This window comes from Coturnix japonica, chromosome 1, assembly GCF_054131305.1.
Source record: "Coturnix japonica strain WE chromosome 1, WE-NBRP24, whole genome shotgun sequence".
NCBI classification, from domain to species: Eukaryota; Metazoa; Chordata; class Aves; order Galliformes; family Phasianidae; genus Coturnix; species Coturnix japonica.
Window position 1 is genome coordinate 24297271 of NC_140663.1, and position 22055 is coordinate 24319325.

Genomic DNA, 22055 nt, shown 5'->3' on the forward strand with positions numbered 1-22055 from the left:
GCCTCAATAGTGAGAAAGAACAGCAAAGAAGTACTGATTCCACTAAGGAAATTTAACCCCTTCGCTGTGACAATGCTGAAAGAAAGTATTGTATGTAATAGCTGGTTTATGCTATTTGCTAAATATTCAGAAATATTAAAGTAACTCAACCTCGTGCAGCACCTGCAACTAAGCCCTGCAGCTACTCTGACCCTCCTGTTACCCCCCATCCACCTCCAGCAACCCCAGCACACAACACCAGAGAGGGCCTTTGAGAATGATCAGAGCACCTCCTCTATGAAGACAGGCTGAGGGAGCTGGGCTCGCTCTGCCTGGGGAGCAAAAGACTGTGGAACCTCACAGCCTCCCAGTATTTAAATTGAGCTTATCAACAGGGGGGGTAACCAAATTTTTACACAGGTAGGTAGTGATAAGGAATGGCTTTAAACTGAAAGAGCAGTTTTACGTTAGATGATAGAAGGGAACACTCAGAATGAAGAGCTGACACAGCTGCCCAGAGAAGCTGCCCCATCGCTGGAGGTGTTCAGTGCCAGGCTGGATGGGGCCCTGTGCAGCCTGAGCTGGTGGGTGGCAACCAGATCATAGCAGGGGCTGGAACTGGATGACCTTGTGTGTGCTTATGAACCCTGAATGGGGTGCCTATTTTCTCCTGAACACATAAGAACTGTTCTGAAAACCCTCCTGCTTCAGACCATGGTGACACCTGCCCTTGTTGAAAATAAAGAAGGCTCTAAGGGAGCCCGCCGCCATTTCGTGGGTCGCGGCCCAGCTGCCGCCCGCCCCAGCGGGACCAGCGCCCGGCGCCGCCGTGTGCCCACGTGACCGAGCCCGGCCGGGTGAGCACTACGAGGAGCCCCCAGCGGCGCGGCGGAGCAGCTCCATTTCCCCAGCCCCGCAGAGCGGAGCAGCAACGCGAGAAAGTGAGCAGGAGGCGGAGTGCGGCCACGTAAGCGCAGAAAGACGGAGCGGCGGGGGAATAGCGGGGAGGGGAGCGCGGGGAAAGCGGGCCGGCGGAGGAAGCGGCCGCCTCGGGCGGGCGGGTAGGCGCCGCGGCACAGCGCATATCTCGCACCGCCCCTCTGCTCTGCTCCACCCCTCGGGCGGTCGTTGGGCGGTAGCGGGAGGCTGGAGATTGCTACATTGTCTTTTTTATATTACAAAGTGGGATGAGATTGGTCAAACAGAGCTGTCAGAGCTAATGATGTGAGCTGTTGCTCGCTGTGTGCTCTGGTTTTCAGTGTTGATGTGTGGGAGCAGGAAGCTGTGGCTGTGCTGTGCGGGATACACGTGAGCAGCTTTGCGCTGCGGTAACGTGGAGGCTTGGAAATGACTTGTTGCTCGCTTCCCACATCACTGTGCACCTGATAACTGCCTGAGTGGTTAGGCCCTGGAACAGGCTGCCCAGGGAGGTTGTGGATGCCCCGTCCTTGGAGGTGTTCAAGACCAGTTTGGACGGGGCCCTGGGCAACCTGATCTAGTAAAGGTGTATGTTTGGTGGCCCTGCCCGGCAGGGGGGTTGGAACTACATGATCCTTGAGGTCCCTTCCAACTCGGGTCATTCTGTGATTCTGTGATTCTCTCTTGATTGAGCGGCTTTCCCGTTAACCAACATCCCGAACGCTCTGAGGGTAATTACTCTGTTGGATTATACTCTAGTGTGGTGTCACTTAAAAGTGTAGGCTTTTCTATGCTTGGCGTTAGTCCTTCAGTCAGTTCTGCTGTGCAGAGGCCATCGTCCTTTTTGTATTTGGAGACCTCTTGTTTGAGGACAGCCTGAGGGAGCTGAGGCTGTTCAGCCTGGAGAAGTGAAGGATGCGAGGTGACCTGATAGCAGCCTTTCAATATCCACAGGGGAGATACAGGAAAGAAAGGGACAGACTCTGCAGCAGGGTCTGTGGTGACGGAACAAGGGGAAATGGCTTCAAGATTACAGAAGGTAGATTTAGGTTAGATATAGGGAAAAAATCTTTTTCAGTGAGTGTGGTGAGGCACTGGAACAGGTTGCCAGTTGGGGTTGGTGCCCCATCCCTTAAGACTTAGAAGGAGAAACTGGATCAGGCCTTGGGCAACCTGATCTAGCTATGGTGTTCCTGCTCATTGCAGGGGAGTTGGACTAGATGGCCTTCCGAAGTCCCTTCCAACTCCAGGGATTCTATGCTTTTGTGATTCTATGGAGTCTTGAAGTGCTGGAGATACCGGATACTGAGTTGTATGAACAATATATTGCTCTATGAATGGGATTTAGTACTCTTTTAAATGGGTATTTTCTTCAACTATTATTTAGAGTCCTAGCTTCAAGGGGGAATGACCCAGTGGATAACCTTTCTCTGGCTTTGAGAAAGTTTATAGTAGAAATAAATGAATGTGCAAACGTCAAAAGAACCTTTTTACTTTATTCATGTGCCAAGGCTCTACAACGCTTTTTCTGTTCATTTTTTAGTAAAGTGAATAATGATATACTCCTCAATGATTGGTTTTAGTTGAGCTGTTTTGTTTGTTTGTGTTTTTTTTCCTTAGAGCTGAGAAATTTATGTGGCAGTTGAACTTGTCACAAATCCCAGAGTCAGAATCAATATGGTGGTGAATGGTTGTTGCTGAGTAGGCTGGATACCATTGTAGAAAGTCCCACAGTGACCTCTAATGTTCAAGGATAAAACCTAAGTTGATAAAATAAAGGAAGTTATTTTTCAAGGGCACAATTTTGTGTATTAGTTTGTACATTTAGTGCATTTACCACAGACAGGGTAGGTATTTGGTCCATCAGACCTTAGTGCTTATAGATATACTATACTTCAGAGTCAGTTCTAAGTCTCCCTTGTTTTGAACAAGTATGGTTTAAATATTAGTATCTTAGAAGCTTGAGTCATTCATCTAGACTAGGCTACCCCATCATATACTAACCTTCTAAATTCAAATGGAAAAATGTACAGAAGAGTTTCTTTTTAAGATATCCGTGTTTTGAGTTGAATACTTTTATTCTCCTTTGGCTCCTTACTTGATGTTATAGAAATACTTTATTCCTTTTTGGTTAAAGCTAAGTATTGACCGTCTTTCTTTCCCCTAGAGTTTGGTTCAGGAAAACCATGATTAAGTGGGGTAACAGTTCTGCAGTACTTGAAAGAATACAGCGATTTGAGTAGAGAAATGTGCAAATGAGTTTAAAATCAAAGGTTGTACTGTGATTTGCTGTAAATATGATTTCTAAATTTAGTCTGTTTAGAGGCAACACCATTTGTGCAGTCTGCCTGAGACCAAAACATAGCAGCAGCTGGTTGCAAAGGACTCTTCAAATCAATTTATAAAATTAACTTATTTTTCGTGCACTGAATCTTTACATCAAAAGGCAACGTGGCACATTTACTTCATACACATTATGTTGTTCACTTAAGCGTGTTTGAGAACTGAAGTACCCCAGTACTTTCCTTTCTGTGTGTTATATGTGAATGATTTTTGGTTTTTTTGAAGAAACAGAAACATGAATAAAAGCAATTATTTTTCAGATTAGAGCAACTCATACACTGCCAGTCACCTGTAAGATAGTACTTAAAGATTTTGCATTACTTCTGAAGTTCAAATTGTCTGAAAAGATCTCATTTATAAAAACTACTTATCCGTCTTTCTGTTCTAGTATCAATAGAAAAGCAATGATATTGCAGTTCATTTTCGTGGTTGCACAAAACAGAATCCTGAATATCTTGTCCAAACTGAGAGATGACTGATTACTTCCCATTCTGAACTGTTTGTTACTTAAATTGCCGAGGAAATTTTTATCTACAGTTACATTTTCTTCTGCTTTTGCTTTGAATTTCGGGAGTAAAATGTCTTTGTGAAAATACATGATTATTTGTGAAGGTAAAATTAATGTCCTTGATGTATAAAATTACTTTGTAAAAATAAGTTATTTACTTCCATGTTCATGACTTGTGGTCTGAGTACATGGGGTCAGTCCCTGTGCTGGGATGTAGTATGTAGGTTGCTCTGAAAGTAATGCCTTCTGTTTCACAGAATTTGTAGGTGTTGGAAGGGACCTCTAGGCTTCATGAAGTCCAACCCCTTGCTAAAGCAGGTCTTCTATGGTAGGTTAACAGGAAAGTATTCTAGTGGGTTTTGAATATCCCCAAAGAAAGAGACTCTACAACCCTGCTGGGCTGCCTGTGCCAGTGCTCTCTCACCTTCACAGTTCTTCCTCGTGTTTGGATGGAAATTTCTGTGTTCCAGTTTGTGCCCATTGCTCCTTGTCCTGCGTGCCACTGAGAAGAGCCTGGTCCCATCCATTTTACTGTCACACTTTAGATATTTATAAACAGTAAAGAGATCCCTTCTCAGTCTTCTCTTCTTCAGGCTGAAGTGTCACAAGTCTGTAAGCCTTCTTTTGTATGGGAGGTCCTTGAGGCCCCTCATCATCTTTTGTGGCCCCCTGCTGGACTCTCCAGAAGATCCGTGTGTCTTTTGAACCAGGGAGCCCAAATCTGGACATAGTGCTCCTGGTGTGTCTGCACCATGGCAGAGTGGAGCGAGAGGATCACCTTCCTTGACCTGCTGGCTACGCTCTTTGTAACATGGCCCCGGATTCCGCTGGCTTTCTTGGCCACAGGTGCACACTGCTGGCTCATGGCTAATCTGTTGGCCAACAGTACCCCCAGATCCATCTCTCCAGAGCTCCTCTCTGGCAGGTCAGCCTCTAACCTGAATGGTTACTGTCAAATGTGGTTATGGTCAAATACAAAAAGAACAAGAACACTATTTGATAGAGCAAGTCATAAAATAGCTTTTTGTTTTGATGTGGTTCATAAGCTGAGAGGTCCTTCTGTTGATCTGGCTTTGTCTGATTCTGAAACATGTATGTGTTATTACTGTTTAGTGTTGTGATGTGCTGTAAAAATTCCTTCATGTTTCACAGTGATAGGAACTATTACATGAAAAACCTCATTGCTTTAATTGAAACTAGAGCATAAGTCAATGGATTACTGTGGATTTGAGACCCACAAAAATCTGTTGTTATGTATTTGGAACGGAAAGCAGCTAGATATGGACAGAGCAGCCAATCTAGGAAGAACAGAACAGCAGTGCATTTTAGAGCATACATGGATAGCTATTGAAGGTGCTGATGAGGTTAGAATTTGCTACCTCAGGATATAAACAGAAAAGTAACTAAAGCAGAGCAGTAGTGCTGCCTGAGGACATGTTTTGAGATCCACCTGACACTACAAGCTGTGTGTTTGTCAGGCTGTTTAACTGAGCCTGCGCTCTTATTTCCAGTCTTGCCTTGACTTTTGTGTGCTGGAGCTGTTAATCTCTAGGTGTGTAACCTGAAGATAAAGGGAACTTTCTTTGCAATTGAAAGAAAACAGCTCAAACCCTTTTTCTTTTGGCTCCAGATGGATTTCAATGTCAGCTTTCCCTGGGTTTTAAATGCCTGTGTGAGAAGTTGAGCATCACCATCTCTTCCAGGCTTGTACTTGGAAGCTTAGAGTTGGCTGGCAAGTTCAGTTGAATAATGTCAGCGTGTTACAAGTCTTCAGATCCTCTGCCAGTACTTCATACTGCTTAAAGGCCTCTGACAAAGATTTAAGTGCTTTTCAGTCCTATCTCTGTATTGTGTTTGGTGTCAGTCTGCAGTTAGGAGCTCACCTCCTCAGTTCAGTGGATATTTGAGTTTAGTTTCCTTTATAGCCTTTGGGGAAGAACCTTTTAGGTGCCAGGTTTCTGGTTGGCAGGAGGGTATCTGGGATTTAACTATTCTAAACATCATTTTCTTCTGGCCATGTAGATTTGGCTTTTATTTAAGTTCTGTTTCTAGTACCGAACTGTAGTTATCATCTGCATCTGATGCCTGTAATCACCTGATCATACCTGGTTGCAGGCTTATAACATTTTTTTTTGTGGCTAACACTGTATCAAATAGGAATGCTACATGACCACATAGTCATGATTTCTCTAAGCTGTTGCATTTCCCACCTTGTAATAGAGCAGTATTCTTTAATGACTGTTGTGTCTGTGCCAAAGGAATGAAGGAAGATAATTTAAATGGTGGAGAGATACTGTGATGGAAGCCTGCATGTAGAGTATGAATAGATTGACAGGATATAAATTTTGCTGTTGCGGTGCAATAATACCAGTATGAGTTGCCTTTTAATAAAGGATAAATGAAAACTCCTTCTGGAACTGGACAGTATTTTTAAATGAAAGCTTTACATGCTCTAATGTATTTTGATTCTTCTGTAACAGTCATCAGCATTTTGCTTTTATGCTTGTACTTGGATAAATGTATATGAATTACATTAGTCTACTGTAAGGTCTGCATACTTGCCCCCTTACAAAATTATTGCAACATAAAAGTTAGTGAAATGTGTGACAAGTGAGAAATGGGGGTCAGGCTGCTGGCACTATCACTCTGGCCTTGTTTCGTCAAAGACTTCAGAAAAGGCATGTGTGAAAAGGGTCAGGCAAATTCTGATACTGAGCAGCATTCATTACAGTGGTTAGACTAGATACAGCCTTGTCATCAAGTTGTACCAGTCTTGCTTAAAGCAAAAGCTCATATTTCTTGCTGTGTTTCATGTTTCATAGGATAGACCAGGAACGGCCTCACATCTTGGTATTTTGTTACTGAAGATTGCCTTGTTTTCAAGCCATTTATATGCCTGGATATATGATACCATTGGATTATAGAAAACAAACAAACTAACATGGCACAGCTGACAGGAGAGTTGGTTATTTCAGTGGAACAGTAAGTTAGAATAGTATATGTAGTATAGTTACTAGTTTCTTACCTAGATTAAATAGGTCATTTCAAGCTAACAGCCTTGGCTGGGTAGTTTTACATATTGGTTGTAATTCCCTCCTTCCTGTTCCTCACATGCCTTCCTGTAGAAACACATCAGGGGCCAATTTCTTTCCTTTGTGGGTGACTGCTTATGCCTTGTTTTTACAGCTATTTTTCCTATCGTACTTCCATGGGTAATTTTTAAGTACTTAGATTTGCAAATATATTGTAACCTGGGGCTTTCTGAATATTACTTGATGAGTTTCTGCAGGCTGTTTGATAAACATTGTCTTCTAATGTGCAGGCAAGTGTAAGAAAAATAAATATTTTATACATAGAGAGCTATCTAAATAGCATCTCTGCTCCATATGTTGTAGTGCTCACTAGAGGCTCATTATAATCCCTGGACCTTTTGTGCAGCAGATACTTCAGTGTAGATAATGCTGTGCTCCATCTGCCTTAATCTCTGGGCTGCACAATATGAAATTCTTAATGCTTTGACCTGCTGTATGCTGGCATTTTTGATCTTGGATTTTTTTTTGTCCATGTTGCAATTTCAAACAAGTTTTCAAGGTTGCCGTGTTGGAGTTTGTCAGTTCTACTGAATAACAATTTCTTGTTTGTTGTTTTTTATCCCTAAAATAACTGTAATTTATAAATGGTGCAACTGTATTCATCTCTAATTTTATTTATTTTTTATTTTTTCCCTTTGTTTTGCTTGTTTGTTTGTCTCACACCATTTTTTGAGTGCTGGGATTTGTTTTATTCAAGGTTCTATTCAATTTATTCTGATTGGGCAGAGATAAGGAAATATGTGTTGATGAACTGTTTAGAGTCCTTCATTAATTTTCTTAGCAAAGAATCCTTTGCTTTGCTTGTTGGCATATGTTTAAGTCTTTTAAGTCTTCATACTTAAGAGTTCATTCAGTATTGTTAGACATCAATATTTCACAGATGCATTTTCTACCCTTGTGATAAGAACTTATTATATGGACAGACTTATTTATTTTTAAGTAGTTTTCAAGCTATTGAAATGTGCATCTTCTTTTGGCAGGAAGGGCTTTTGGAGTAGAGTGGTCTGCAGGACTGCTCCATTTGTGTCACAGGAAGATCTGTGCTCTCCTATGGGAAGTGAAGAGACTTCTAGAATGTTGTGCATGAGTGGAAATGAAGGGTTTGTATGTGTGTGTATAGAAGATAAAACCATCGGTTTGATCAATTATGTAGTAGAGAGGAAGGAAAATACAGGGCAAGTAGAGAAGGCCTTCCCTACAGTAGCTCTTGGATATCAGGAAAAACTTCTTTACAGAAAGGGTGATTAAGCCCTGGAATAGGCTCCCCAGGGAGGTGGTTGAGTCACCATCCCTGGATGTGTTTAAAAAACACTTGGATGTGGTGCTCAGGGACACGATTTAGCGGGGGGCTGTTAGAGTTAGGGTACTATGGTTGGGCTGTGGTTGGACTCGATGATCTTTAAGGTCTTTTCTAACCTGAGCAAATCTATGATTCTTCTTGGCTTTGAAAATCAATTGCTTGTACAGTTGCTGTTGGTGTTTTGCTGCATCTTGTAAATACTATTTCGGTCCTGAAATCCCAGCTTTGTCCTCAGCTGCTTGATACTGCTCCTGTTACCAAGTGTTGTAGTGGGACCACTGCATTTTATCTTGCTGCTTTAAATCTGGCTGCTGAATTCTTTGTTGCTGTTAGTTTGTAGTTCCAAGAACATATGTTTGGTTTCCTGTGGATTCTCTGACCAATTGTTTTGCAGCAGATGCTAGATGTTCCTATAGATGCTAGCTTGGGCCTTTTGCCAGAAGTTTATAACAAGATCTTTGAATAGATTTAGTAGAAGGGATAGGGTCAACATTCATATTCCAATGAAAAATAGGCTGGACTGCGAGCAAATGCATCAAATTTCTTAAAGTTCTCAAAAAAAATTTCTCAAGTCAGTTGTATGTATTACACCTACTATATACTATGTCTTTCACCTCGAGGATGAACTGTACATAGAAAGTTGTGGAGATGCTTGTGGGGATGGCCTAAGTGTGTTTTGTGGCTGCTGCTGCTGTAAGAGTGGAGGAGGTCTGTGAGGTCAGACCTCACGCCCCAGGAGTAAATTCCATCCAGAAAACTGGTTTAAAGCAAAAAGATGATGACAGTGCCTTATAACGGAAAAGAGGCACTACAGAGGGACAGCAGGTAGTAGAGAAAGAAAATTGCCTCACCCCTTCCAACAGCTCAAGAGGAAGGAGTACAGTCACTATGCAGAGAGACTCTTCTGGCAGCATCTCTTAATGAGGGTGTGGAGGGGTGGATCCTGACTCCACTCCTTTGTGCCACTCAAGAGCATTGCATGCACCTGAGCTTCCCGTGGTAGCCGTATCTTCTCACCTGGTGCTCAGCCATTGGTTCACGCTGTGACCTGGCAATTCCACTGCAACTGGACATGCAGAGTTCAGAATCAGTGGATTGAGAGAAAGGAGTTGGGGTGTATGGAATGGTATCATTTGTCAAACAGTAGACAAAATGCAGATTTCTGGAGATTCTGTTTTTATGTGGAATAATTGTAAAGGTAAGTATGTACTGATTGAGGCAGTAGTATGTATTTATAGAATGGTTCCGAATATTGAGTTCTTACACAGTAAGATGGAATAAAAACATTTAAACTTTACTCTTTTTACTAGTTAAGCTTTTATTAGCAAAAGTTATAGGTGATAGTGAAATACTTCCAGCTTATAAAAGTAAAAGGAACTTCAAATGTTGTGAAGGTGAATGACAGTAATATTACTAAGGGTTCTGCAGTCTTTTGGAAGACAGATCTTGTCATTGCAAAGCTATTAGTATCTATAAAGAATTCAAGTGAAGAATCTGCTGATGCGTGATTTTGTAGACCTGGCTTTCCTAAGTGTAATGCTTGATAGAGTTAAGTAGCCCTATCTGTGGCAGAAATACTGCTTTCAGTAGTATTTCATCAGAATCATTTGAGTTTGTACTTTGCATACAAATAATGAATCACTTCCATATTTCTGGAAATGCAACAGAGGAAAAATGATTGTATCATGGAATCCTAAATGTTCTATTAAGATGGTTGTACCAAACTATGTATATTTCTGGTTTTTTGTTGTCCTTGAATTTAAACAGAGTGAAGGACTCAGAAGTTCAGGGCACAGTCTGTTTTTTTCTTCTATTACTGTCTGTCAGATTTATGATGTGATAGAAGGAGCAGGGACTCAGCAAACTGATCTTTTACAGTCTCCACCAGGTATTCATTAGAGAGAAACAATGGTTTAAATTGGATTTGCCAATAGGTGAAGAACTGTATTTCTTATGATACAGCATTGAGGAATCTTGTCTTTCTGATAAAATAAGTTTATTAAATTGAAATTTCAGAACTGCTGAAGCACGTCTCCATGCCGTTTCATTCAGGCATTGCCTACCGCATGGCTTTCATACCCTAACACTGTGTCTGTGACACCCTCACCTTGAATGGAGAGGTTAACAAAATACCACATCAATTAGAAAAATTTTACAAATGTCCCAGTTTATTTCCAATTTGACCACTTTGTAAATTGCTCTGGGGAGCTCACCTTTGTACTGATTGTTTCCTTTGAAAGTCCTGCCCGGTTATCACTGATCCATGTGGAGGGTATCTTGGAGGGTCTGCTGCAGATTGAGCCAAAAGTGCTCAGTGACTGTCAGGGGATGTATCCAATTGCAGTAAAGAAAAGTAGACTTGTACCTTTGCGGCACTACTTGAGTACTCACCTTGCTTGATCAAGCAACTTTTTTATTTCAGTGTACTTTGGAGCTGTTTTTTCAAGAACGTTCTTTGGTTCAGGGCTAAATAAAACCAATAGCATAATGAATGGTGACTTGGAGTGAATAGTAAGGTGTCATTATGTCATAGCTATGTAATCTGCCACTATGCTTTTAACGGTTTTATGTAGTAGAAAATAAGGTGTCTTTATGTTGCTGTGTGCCCCTGTAATACCTGTAACAAGTTGAATTGATATTAAATGTTTGGAGTTACCATCAGTGTATAAATGATGCATGACTTGTGTGTATGGAACTTTTTAGTAAAGAATTGCCCTTGTGTTGGAAACTGTCAGCTTTTCCTTTACACGACACAGTCAATCTTCGCGGTTCATGAATGTGTAATTACCAGTGTATGGGGAGAAAATGTACAGAATTTTGCACTCCAGTTGAATGTTTGGTGATTGTTTCCATATAGCTGATATTTTTTTTTCCAGAAACGCGTAATTGAATTTTTGATGCCTGTATCAGTTTGCTTCTCGTTTAGCTGAACTGCTGTCATTGAGTCATTTTTATTGAGTAGTTTTGCTAGCAGAGGATCACAAGAAATGGTGAAATTATATGAAGAGAAAATGTTTAGAATCAAATTATCTTCAGTGTGGTTTACTTCTAATTTATTCATTTATTTATTTGTTTGTTTGTTTGTTTGTTTTTAATGTAGATTGCTGTTCTTTTTCTTTCTCATGTGCACATCCATTTTCTCACTGTGGATATTTGGAGACCTTGAGAGTTAATAACTTAACTCCTCCTCACTCCATGACTGCAGACAACACTGTTACTTAGAGATTGTTTAGTAATAGCTTTTTTCTGCTCTTCATCTTTTTCAGGCTATGGCACAGGCTCAAGGTTTTGGGAGAAGATACCTTAAAGCCTTTTGTAAAGGTTTCTTTGTTGCTGTTCCTGTAACCGTGACCTTCCTAGACAGGGTTGCCTGTGTAGCAAGAGTGGAAGGAGCATCAATGCAGGTATTGTTGGAAATGTCTCCTGTCTGTCTGGAAATTATAAAGTGACTGTCCACTGGCAGTAGATTTCTTTGCATCTTACTTTCTCAGTTGGTGTCAAACAACCGTAATTATAGTATTGTTTTGTTTCTTCTTCATTACACAAACAATTTTATATTGTGAAAATTTTGAGAACTAAACCAAAGTAAAATCATCACAGTCCACTAATTCTACAGTCTAAGAACAGAAGTAAGGTGTGACATACATCATGCTTTCCCTTTTCATAAATGTTTCCTGTTTATCAACGGTGGCCATACTAATGTAGGAGAATCTCAGGAGAGGTTACAGATGCAGAGCCAGAAATCTGCTCTAGCAAGTGGAAGAACAGAAAGCCAGAAAAAACAGTTTCATGTTCTTTTTTTCAATTATCTTTCATTGTTTTTTCTGTCTCTGACATAACTATTTTTTTTTTTTTTTAATCCATTCTTGTTGGGATGGTTTTAACTCAATAGCTGGAAAGATGTTGTCAAGATTTCTCTAGTCCAAAAGTTTATTGAGGGACTCTGGTTGGGATCTCTGTTTTATGTTTCCTTTGAAGCCAAAGTTTCAAATGCTGAAGGATCCTCTGGTGTTGCTCTGGAATGTTGTTTCTGTAGTCACATGGAAGAGCTTGTGCTTAACTGTTCTTTATCCATAAAAGATGTGAAAAACACTGCAGTTTTTTGCTTATCCAAGTAAACAAAAAATGATAAGCAGTCTTCCTGATGGCTGAGGAAAGTGATATGTGTGCAGTGGGTGATTAAAATCTAGGCTCTTCCTTTGATATATCTCGACTAAACATTTCTTCTGTTGATTGAAGTATGGCTAATACGGAATATTACCAATTTTAATGAATTTTCAGAGTCTGAAGAGTTCCCTCTCATTTTATTCTGAACTGTAGCACTGAAGTAGAAGTTTATTTTAAATTAAGATGATTCTTTGTGCATGGATGTTTTCCAGACAAAAACAAACAAACAAACAAAAACACCCATCCTGGTGCTTTTAATAAAATGCTAATTTCCTTGCCAAGATTTATTAGACACATAAGTAAGTCTGACAGGGTTCTAATTATAAGGAACATAACCCTCTTTTGCAGAATGGCTTGAAGGAGTACGTAATCACTTTGGAATTCTATTTGCTGAAAAGTGATCTGTATTGAATGTGTCTGAAAGCTATGAGTGCGAGGGAGAGTGAAGCCCAGTCAGCATGTAGTCATGTATCCATCAAATGCACGCTTCTAATGATACTGTATTGTCTCAATGTGAAGATCTTGTGGTATGATTTCCAATAATTTGATTTGTAATAGTCCACAAAAACATCTAGCTGTCTTTGTGTGCTTATCGTTGTGGCTCTTGCTGAGTCTGAAATTAAAAGCTGTGATAAGAAGCAAGGAATAAATCTCTCTTCCCCTTTCTTTCACTCTGTCTTCTTTCTGAAGCAGCTATATTGCTGCTTCATAGTTACTGATGGTGGTGGTACTTCTTGACACCCTGGCATGCATTCTGCATTAAGGTTCTCTTGGAAGTATGTATTTCATGATATATTCCCAGACATTTAAGATAGACCATGCATCTTATTTTCTTAAGCTGATTCTGTTGTTCTGCAGTGCTTGTAGCCACCTGACAAAATTCTATCACTTGCGTGTACTTAACTGTATATGAGTATTAATTCTAATGTATAGGGAAAAACAGTGGACTATTGAAGCTTGTAATTTCAGTGTTTTTAATTGTTTTATTACCTTCTCTTTTCTTTCCAAAATTACTGGTTTTCTTTTGATTCTCATTTGAAATGTTTTTAGTTGCTTAGAAATATGCAGCTTCCTGTGCTCATTAGCTGTTTTTTTTTTTCATAGTGCATTTCAAGTGAATTTGAGTGAATTATAGCACAAGTGACACAACTGTATTATGATTGGTTAATTTGATGTTGTGGACTTTTTAGGACTGCTTTTGTAATGCTGGATGTGCAGTTCAATATGTTTGTCATTATATGAACATCTTTCCTTGATATCCATTTAAGTCTCTTTATCCTAAGTTGAATTGCTTCTCTGGTATTACAAACTCTTCATATATATTGATATAGAAAAAGGAAAGCCTTATTGATGCATGAATTCTTAAATTTATTAAATAAAATGGACTGTTTTCAAGTGAGATGAAAAATGGTGGTGTCTGTATGGCTGTTTATACATGTTCTGTCACAAAAAGTTCAATACCAAGAATTATAGTGAGTTGCCTGACCAGTGATCTCAGGCAAGGCTTGCTTGTTTAAGCAGCAGATGTTATTGAAAATTCTATTCTTCCACTATGCATAATAGCAGCTGTAATTATTCTGTTGCAGTTTCTCCTAACTTTATTATTAAGATCACTGTACATAACCCTGGGTGCTTATGTGAATATTCTTTCTCTTCCCTAGGCTAAAAGCAAGTAAGTTGTGACCTTGCAGTCACTAGTAGCATAACAACTATCAAGTTAATAGTTGTTTATTGTAAAAGGGCATGCTTTTACCCTGTTACTTACAGAACCTCATGTCCTGCGAGGCCTCATTGAATGGCTAGGAATCTTGATTTGCATGCTTTTAGCATTAGATTAACTGGTAATTGGGAAGAGCGAATGTTTTGTGACTTCTGCACCGTAGTTCTAAATTAAGACCTACGTGTCTCATTTGTAGTGTGCTCTTATGCCAAGAACGTGGGTGAATGTGTTATAATGCTTTGAGAGACAGAAAAGAAGAAGCCCCTCTGTTATTTTATTTCTTATAAAAGTAAAGAGCCCTGGTGAGCCTATTGATTAGTTCTTCAGAAGCTGTATTTTTGTTTTATCTGAGCAAATAAGTATTAGAGATTGTTATCTCTCACACTTCATATTTACATTAGAGAGAAATAGTGAATAGTGTAAATTATATTTTACAGAAGACTGTAAGTGTAGATAAAAAGTGAAAGTTGTCTTTTTGTTTTCCTTTCATGCCTTTATCTACCAAAATAGTGTTTCTGTATTTTTATGATTTCATTTTGAATACGTCAGTATTGCTTTATAGGAAAGAAAACAAATCACTCTGCATTGTCATATATTTCTCAAATAGTTCTAATAAAAAAGGGATGGGATATCTACTCTGTAAGTCAAAAACCATGAGCAATATATCGTTAAAAGTAGAAAAAAATGACATTATATTCGGAGTGCTTTGAATTAAAAGGATTATGTAATTCACATAGGAACTGTGAAATGTTGCCTTTGTTTAAATACAGAAAACAGTATGAGTCAATTGGCATACCACAGCTAGGGCAATGTTGTGATGCTGTATTCCTCAGTAAGATGAAGTTGATACAACTACTTGAAAGGAGTTTATAAGCGCTTATGCAAATCTTGCTACGTATCAGCTGTAAAAAACATTATATTTTGGAGCAGGTTGTTTAAGTTCAATTTCCATTTGCTCTGACATTCTTTCTAAGCCTTTTAGGGTAAATACTGTGCGAACCAAGGAGCTTATTTTGTGGAAATATATACCATGTGTGTAATTCCCACTTTGTTAGATTAGCTTCTCTGTTTAACTTCTGATACCACTAGTAACTTATGGACAACATGTGCCTTCCTTTGGTAAAGTATGATTGTGAATTGTTTGTTAATTTGTATGCAAAGGTACTGTTAGTTCATGAAAAATGCTATAAAACCGGAAAATAATTTTGGAAAGTCATGATTAAAGTAATAATAACCCAGGATCTGTTCCTGGTTATCATTTGTCTGTCATTTTCTTGCAGTGGATAGATTCAACTAAATATGATAATGGAGAATGTTGATGTCCTTTCTGCTTAGATTTATAATATTTTTCTGTGGATATGGATATGAGTGGCTCTGATCCACAGGCTTGAATAGAAACTTGCTCTACAGTCCATGGGTGAAGATGTAACTAATCTTTGTGGCTTCACTGGAAATATTGTGTCATTTCCCTTCCCATCTCCTGGCAAATTTGTGCTTTCAATCCTCATGATACGTAGTATTTGTGTGTATTACACCAACTTCAGATCTGGGCTTGTTACTTTGTTATGTATCAAAAACTATTATTCACATATCCCATTTGAAATATGTTGAAATATGAAATCAACGCTTCTAAATAGCTTAAAAATAAATGATGAGTACCCATCTTGGCTTGGAAGAATAGTTTTATTCAACACTATGTAATTAATTATGTTGACATCGGTGAATTTCAGTTGTGTACCCTGGTTAGTTTGCTCATTGGAAGTACAGCTGATCTGGCAGAGGAATCTCAGAAGTCAGTGCCTGGTGGCACAGATAAAAGAACATTTTATACTGTGAAGTGAACACTGGAAACCCCATTAAGAAAAAAATAAATGCAATTTTAGCAAATATTGTTGCTTTCCTGGCAGTTTTGGTGTTGCATGGGATTATAATGTCCTGTATTAAATATTTCTTCTAATTGAAGAGTCTAAATTAGAGAACATCAGTTCCTGATGGGTTAACTCAGAACCAAAGTTAAGCAAATACTATTGCTATAGGTATTTTGTTAGTTTCCTTTGCAAAGATCATGAAGATTAATGTTGCTACAACTACATATTTCTTTTTTTTTCTTTTTCTTTTTTTTTTTTTTTTTTTTTTTTTGTGTGTGTGTGTATTTTGCTTGTATGAGCATTAATATGCCTGCAGAAGGTTTGTATTTTCTGTGAGTTTGTGCTCTTGGTTTTCCTTTGTAATCTTTTAAATCATTGACAGTGAAGGCAAACACTACTTTTCATGAAGTGTGTCCTAAATATATGTCTTATGTCATTTAATTTGCATGCATCAGTACATTGAAAGATATGGAACACATTGCCATAAGTTTATGACATTTAATATGGCATTTAGTAAAGAAATGTATTTATGGAAACACATTCTTGATCCTTTTAAAATAATTGAGCATATTTTTAGTAATTTATGTAGCTTCAGGATTTGACCCTTTGATAGAATGTGAATTAAATGTAGAGTTCATACAGGCATTGCTGATCTAAAGCTGTTCTTTTCCTCTCTCTAAGCCTTCCTTGAATCCTGGGGGAAGACAAACATCTGATGTAGTGCTCTTAAACCATTGGAGCATTCGAAATTATGATGTGCAACGTGGGGACATTGTGTCATTGGTGTAAGTTATCTTGCATACATTTCAATACATTTTCACATGAATATTGAACAATCTGTATTTAATATTTTATCTCTGATATAGTGTAGGTATATGTACGAGCAAGGAACATCCTTCTTTGGTAACATGTTGTTATTCCTGTAATGGTTTTGCATAAGTCAGGAGATGGTCACAGAATGCATTTCTTAAAATATTTTTTTTTTACTCAAAAGGAGTGCAGTCTAAAATAATGTGTGATACAGTAGACTTGGATACAGAAACTGCTAAGAAAAAAGAACTGCTACGCTAGTGGAAAAAATAGAGAAAGCGTATGAATAATTGGAATAATATACATTTTAGGTTGTTTGGCTGTGTGCTCATACTTGTGAGAATAATTGTGTTTTCTTACCAGTTACCACTAAGTATCTGTTTTATTTATTTATTTGTTTTTCCTGGAAAAATCTTGTTACTGAACCAAATTTTAAAAAAGATCATAATCATTTAACCTTCTTCTTAAAGGACAAATGTAGCATGAAAACCAAAATACAGAATTATAAGGGGCAGGTCTGTGTATCAAACCAAAAGGTGGCAGTGTTTCACTGCTAAAAATATGCAAGGCTAACAGGACAGAAACTCCATTTCAGCGTTAATGTAATATAGAAATGGAGTGTCAAAACGTGAATAACTAACACAATGATGTAATACTCGTAGTGCATATTTGGATCATTTGAGCTTAAAGTTTTGAATTTTGTAACACATGTTCTGTAGTGTACGGCAAAACAATTGTCTTTGAAAATTGTACTGCTATCTGGCTTCCTTTTTGTCAGATATCTATTTTAATTGTCTATTTTTTTTTTTTTTTTCCTACCCCTTCACTGTACTGGTAATTCATGTAACAGTTTTTACTAGCAGCTCTTAAAGCAAGAGCTCATGTAGTAGGTTCTTTTTAAGAAACTTAATGTTTATATTCTTTCTTATTGCAAGGCATATAAGATTCTCTTAAATAACCTAGCTACAATTTGAAAAAATCTTACTTTCAGCACCTATTGCAAATGAACTCCAGTTTGAAGTCACTTAGTGACTGCTTGTAAAATTTGACTTTGTCTGTTTGAGTGCTCCCCTGCCCAAATCATGCTCTAGTAACTTTTTAATACGGTGGATATACCTGGTTAAGAATTAATTAATTGAACAGAAGATCATCTTGTTGTTTGCTCAGAAAACAGAAAGAGTTTCATGCTTGTGCTTCTTGAAGGTTTGTGGTGTCATCTGAGCCAGCTGCATTGGTTGCTTTCATTTTGTTCTTTGTTCAGACACAGTGAACATTATTTTAGATAGTGTTGTCTTTTTTTCCTCCTTTTTCTGTTTTTAAAGGTTCACCTACTGTTGGTGGAGCTCACGTACACCCTCGTGGAAGAGGTTGCATTGTATTTGTGCATTGTTCTTAAGTTTTTCTTAATAATTTGTGAAATATCCTGAATAATTGAACCATCACATTCATAAAACACTTTAAGAACATTACAAAGGAAGTTAAACAATGCAAAAAATAACCTATTGAATGTTTTTTCCTCTGAACTGAAGGGTACTTCATATCTCAGTAACAACTTTTAGAACATTTAATATAAGTTTTTTAGACACAGCTTTGGCCTGCTAGTAGATTTTAAAACATATTGTAATTTAAAGGTTTTCACTGTGTTGCAAAGACTTCTTCCAGTGCCTGCAGGAGGGCCCACAAGGAAGCTGGAGAAGGATTATTTATCAGAGAATGTAATGACAGGACAAGGGGTAACAGCTTTAAAATTAAAGAGGGAAAATTCAGATTATGTATAAAGAAGGAATTTTTTCCTCAGAGGGTGGTGAGGCACTGGCACAGGTTGATCGGAGAAGCTGTGGATGCCCTATGCCTGTAGGTGTTCAAGGACACTTGGGCAGCCCGATGTTGTTGGGTGGGGTCCCTGCCCATGGCAGGGGGATTGGAAATAGAAGATCCTTAAGGTATCTTTCAACCCAGGCCATTCTCTGACTTCAGAGGATGAAGTGTCTAGATGTGGTTGTTTACCCATGTGAGCTGCTTGAATTACATGAGGCTTTTGTTAACGTTTTAAATATATTAAGCTAAAATATTAAACATGTTAATTTACCCATTTTGTTTTGATTGTTTACTTACGATTTTAGTAGCACCATGCTGAATAGGTGTGCTGTGAATACTCAAGAGTTTTACTTTGTGATCCTCATGTAGTGGATTTGGCAGATCTTGACAAGACAGAAAGAGGGATGTCCAATCTCACAGTGATCTGACGCAGATTTTTTGCTCCTGTCAGAAATTCAGATGAGAAGGTGGTGTTGTGACGGAAATAAGCAGTTGAAAGTGTAAGCCTACTTGACTGCTTGCAATTTATCATGTCTTTTCTTTGAAAGATGTTGTGGTAGGATGGTCTTTTATAGGATGAGACCTAAGGTTGAATATTCCTTGCTGACAGCTTGACCGGGTCTATCTGAGTTGTTCTTCATATTGTCAGAAATAATGTGTCATTTTGAGTGGGTGCCTTTTATTTTATCACAGGTTTTAGAACAGACTCTTGAGATCCCAACCCAGTGAAGTCCACTGTTAGTAGGTGGCCAAAAGCCAAACCTTAGAGCAAAGAGATGAGTAAATCTTGGTGGCTTTGCATGACCCAAGAAAGAGCATCAGTCACTCTGTGATTATGGTTGTGATACTGGTTGGAAATCTGAAAGTATTTCTTCTATTGTCTCATCAAGATGAGCATATGTATTTCAGTTATTTGCTGGAACACTCTGTCCCCAAGTACATTATGCCTACTTTAGGAGTTAAATTGTGACTACATCTTTATGGAAATGCATTATGTTTGTCATCCCTGACTTTGCATCTCAGCTGACATGATGTAGCTGTAACTGTGCTTCACAACCATAGCTGTGCATTGACATTGTGTGCATGCATGTGCATGTAGCTGGTTTTAGACACAACAGTTAGAATGGCATTAGTCCTTAAAAGTATAAAATTAAGAGTCGGATAAAACCAATGGAGAGAACAAATTGGTAGAAAAGGATGATTTCTGTACTTGCAGCTTAATATTTTACAATTGTCTATATCCCAGCTTTTTTAAAACTGTTTTATGTTAACATTTTTAGCTTGAATCATGCTTATTGATACTGGAAGTAAGAGACCTCAGTGCTATGTAATTTTGAATTCAGAAGTTTAAAGTGATTTGGAACTGATTGAAATGAATGTCATAATCTTTAATTTAATCGCTTATTTCAGTGCTTAACATTAGTATGTTACGAGAGTTAAAAGTGTTATTTTCTTTGCTTTGACAATTTACTTACTTGTCTTCAAATCTTGATTGGAGAATGTCACATGACACGTGCGTTTATATTTAAAAGGTAAATGAATGCATATTTTTACCAGACAGACCTTGATCTTTCAGTAGCTTTCGTGGTGAGATAATAACCATTTTGTGTAGTAAAAGCTGTGCTAGGTAGATCTCAACAGACGTGTTGAATTTCGTCAGATTTTGCTGAGCGAGTTACAGGTTTGTAGATGTTTTACTCCTGAAAATTTGAGTGCCAGCTGCACTGTAGTTGTATCAGTCTGCATCGCAGTGTAGGCTGCTCAAGCAGGTCCTGGGCATATGTACTGCAACTATAGTTCCTAACACGAATGGAGATTGAGTTCTTCAATTGTGTGTTAATGGATAATTTTCCAACTAACCTGCAGATAGTTTGAGTTCTCCAGTTTACAAAGGCAGACACTGAAAAAGATGTTGCCATAGAAGGATATATAGCTCTGGAATTCTTTTTACATGTTGCTACTGAAAAACTTGTACCTTGAGTATAAAATCATGCAGCTTTTTATTCCAAAATTCCTAGCTTAATATAGGAAGAAGTTCTTGTAGCGTGTAAAAGACTGCAAAATTAGTGTTGTGTGTTTACTAAAAATAAAATAAAAATTAAGTAAGCATTTGAAATGAAGACACAGCAGTGTTAACTCAGAGATATATATATATATTTTTTCCTTAAGTAAATGTTTGGATTTGGTTAATAGGTTCTAAGCAAGAGAGTAGGTTCAATGACTGCAGTATGGAAAGGATGGTTAGATTTTTGAATGATGAAATTTCAAAGCTGTACTATTTGTAGATAGTAATTTTAATTGGAAAATTAAAACTGGAAAGTATACTACTTCTCTACATTCTACGAGGTGCGACTTAGAGCAGAAACATGCTTGCTTGGTAGACTGCAAGGTATCCCTCCATTTCTGATTTAAAATATGTGTTTACGTGTTATGAAAATAACTGCTAATGTAATCTGGAAAAAGTTTGAGGACCAGTGCACTTTGTTAGCGGTGTTCTGAATGCTAAAATGTTTTTAAGTGCTTTTAAAGTGCTTCTAAAGTATTGAACTATAAGAATGAACTAGAAACTGTATTTAAAAAGCATATTATTAAAGGATATTAATAATAATAAGGAAATAAACATATATTTTGTCAGTTTTTCATGAATTCTCAAAAATGTAATCTCTTTAAATATAAAATCAAACTCTGAGGTGGAAAAATTCTTAGAGTTTTAAAGAAAAATATCAATTTCTATTGTAATGAAGAATATGAAGTAGCTTCTGTAACTGCTTCTACTGACTGTAAGATTACTTGCAGGTTTTTTGGTAAACCCCCTCACTTTTGATAATTTCTAAGTGTTTTTTTTTTGTGTCAGACTATATGTGTGTTTGTACTTTGAAAAATCCAGTGCATATCAAGATTCTGGAGGAAGAATCGAAGTACTATGTGTGAAACTGTCTCTGCTGCTGTTTTTCTCACTGATACCTGTTCAGAAATGGAAACTGGAGAAGGTAGTTGCCATGATTCTTTTATAGGATTGTTCCACAAATTTATTTAGACTTGTTTGAATGGGAAGAATCTGACTCTTGAAGGCACATGGACCTGTTCATATGATAGAAACAAAGGAGTTCTCAAAGGGTGTAAAATCAATCCATACTATAAGTCCTAGCTAATTGTAATTTCATTAATAAGACTAGCCTAGTAAAATAAAGTTCAGTAAGAATGTATGTTATGAAGGAATTACCTTGAATTGGAATCAGTTGCTGTAATTAACTATATATGAAGATCTGACAGATACAGCACAAGTGGATATTTACTGGGTCTTGCATTAATTTTAAGAAAGCTTCTTTCCGACTAAAATATTGAACTATCTTTTAAGAACACCTCTGCTTGACCTTCTTAAGTCTTCCAATTTCTGTTCTATTTTTGTTTGTACTTAGGTCCCTATACCAAGTCATCTATCTTCTGGCAGGCAGGACACTGCAAAAGAGGTTGTGCTGACATAGAAGCTAAATAATCACTTTACTTGCTGGGCCTCAATGACCTCTGAAAA

General features: G+C 38.0%; 1 protein-coding gene across 4 annotated transcripts in view; it reads left to right on the forward strand.

Moving 5' to 3' along the window:
* The first annotated feature begins 824 nt into the window (after positions 1 to 824).
* The window catches only part of IMMP2L (inner mitochondrial membrane peptidase subunit 2), a 430059-nt gene continuing 408828 nt past the window's right edge, over positions 825 to 22055 (forward strand). For 2 of the 4 annotated variants that reach the window (XM_085513905.1, XM_015854164.3), the window contains exons 1-3: positions 825 to 946; positions 11407 to 11544; positions 16577 to 16680. In XM_085513905.1, the coding sequence (XP_085370031.1) occupies positions 11410 to 11544; positions 16577 to 16680 (239 nt within the window). In that variant the 5' untranslated portion in view covers positions 825 to 946; positions 11407 to 11409. The remainder of the gene's footprint in view (positions 947 to 11406; positions 11545 to 16576; positions 16681 to 22055) is intronic. The other 2 variants (XM_032443055.2, XM_015854156.3) reach the window with 1 other exon arrangement.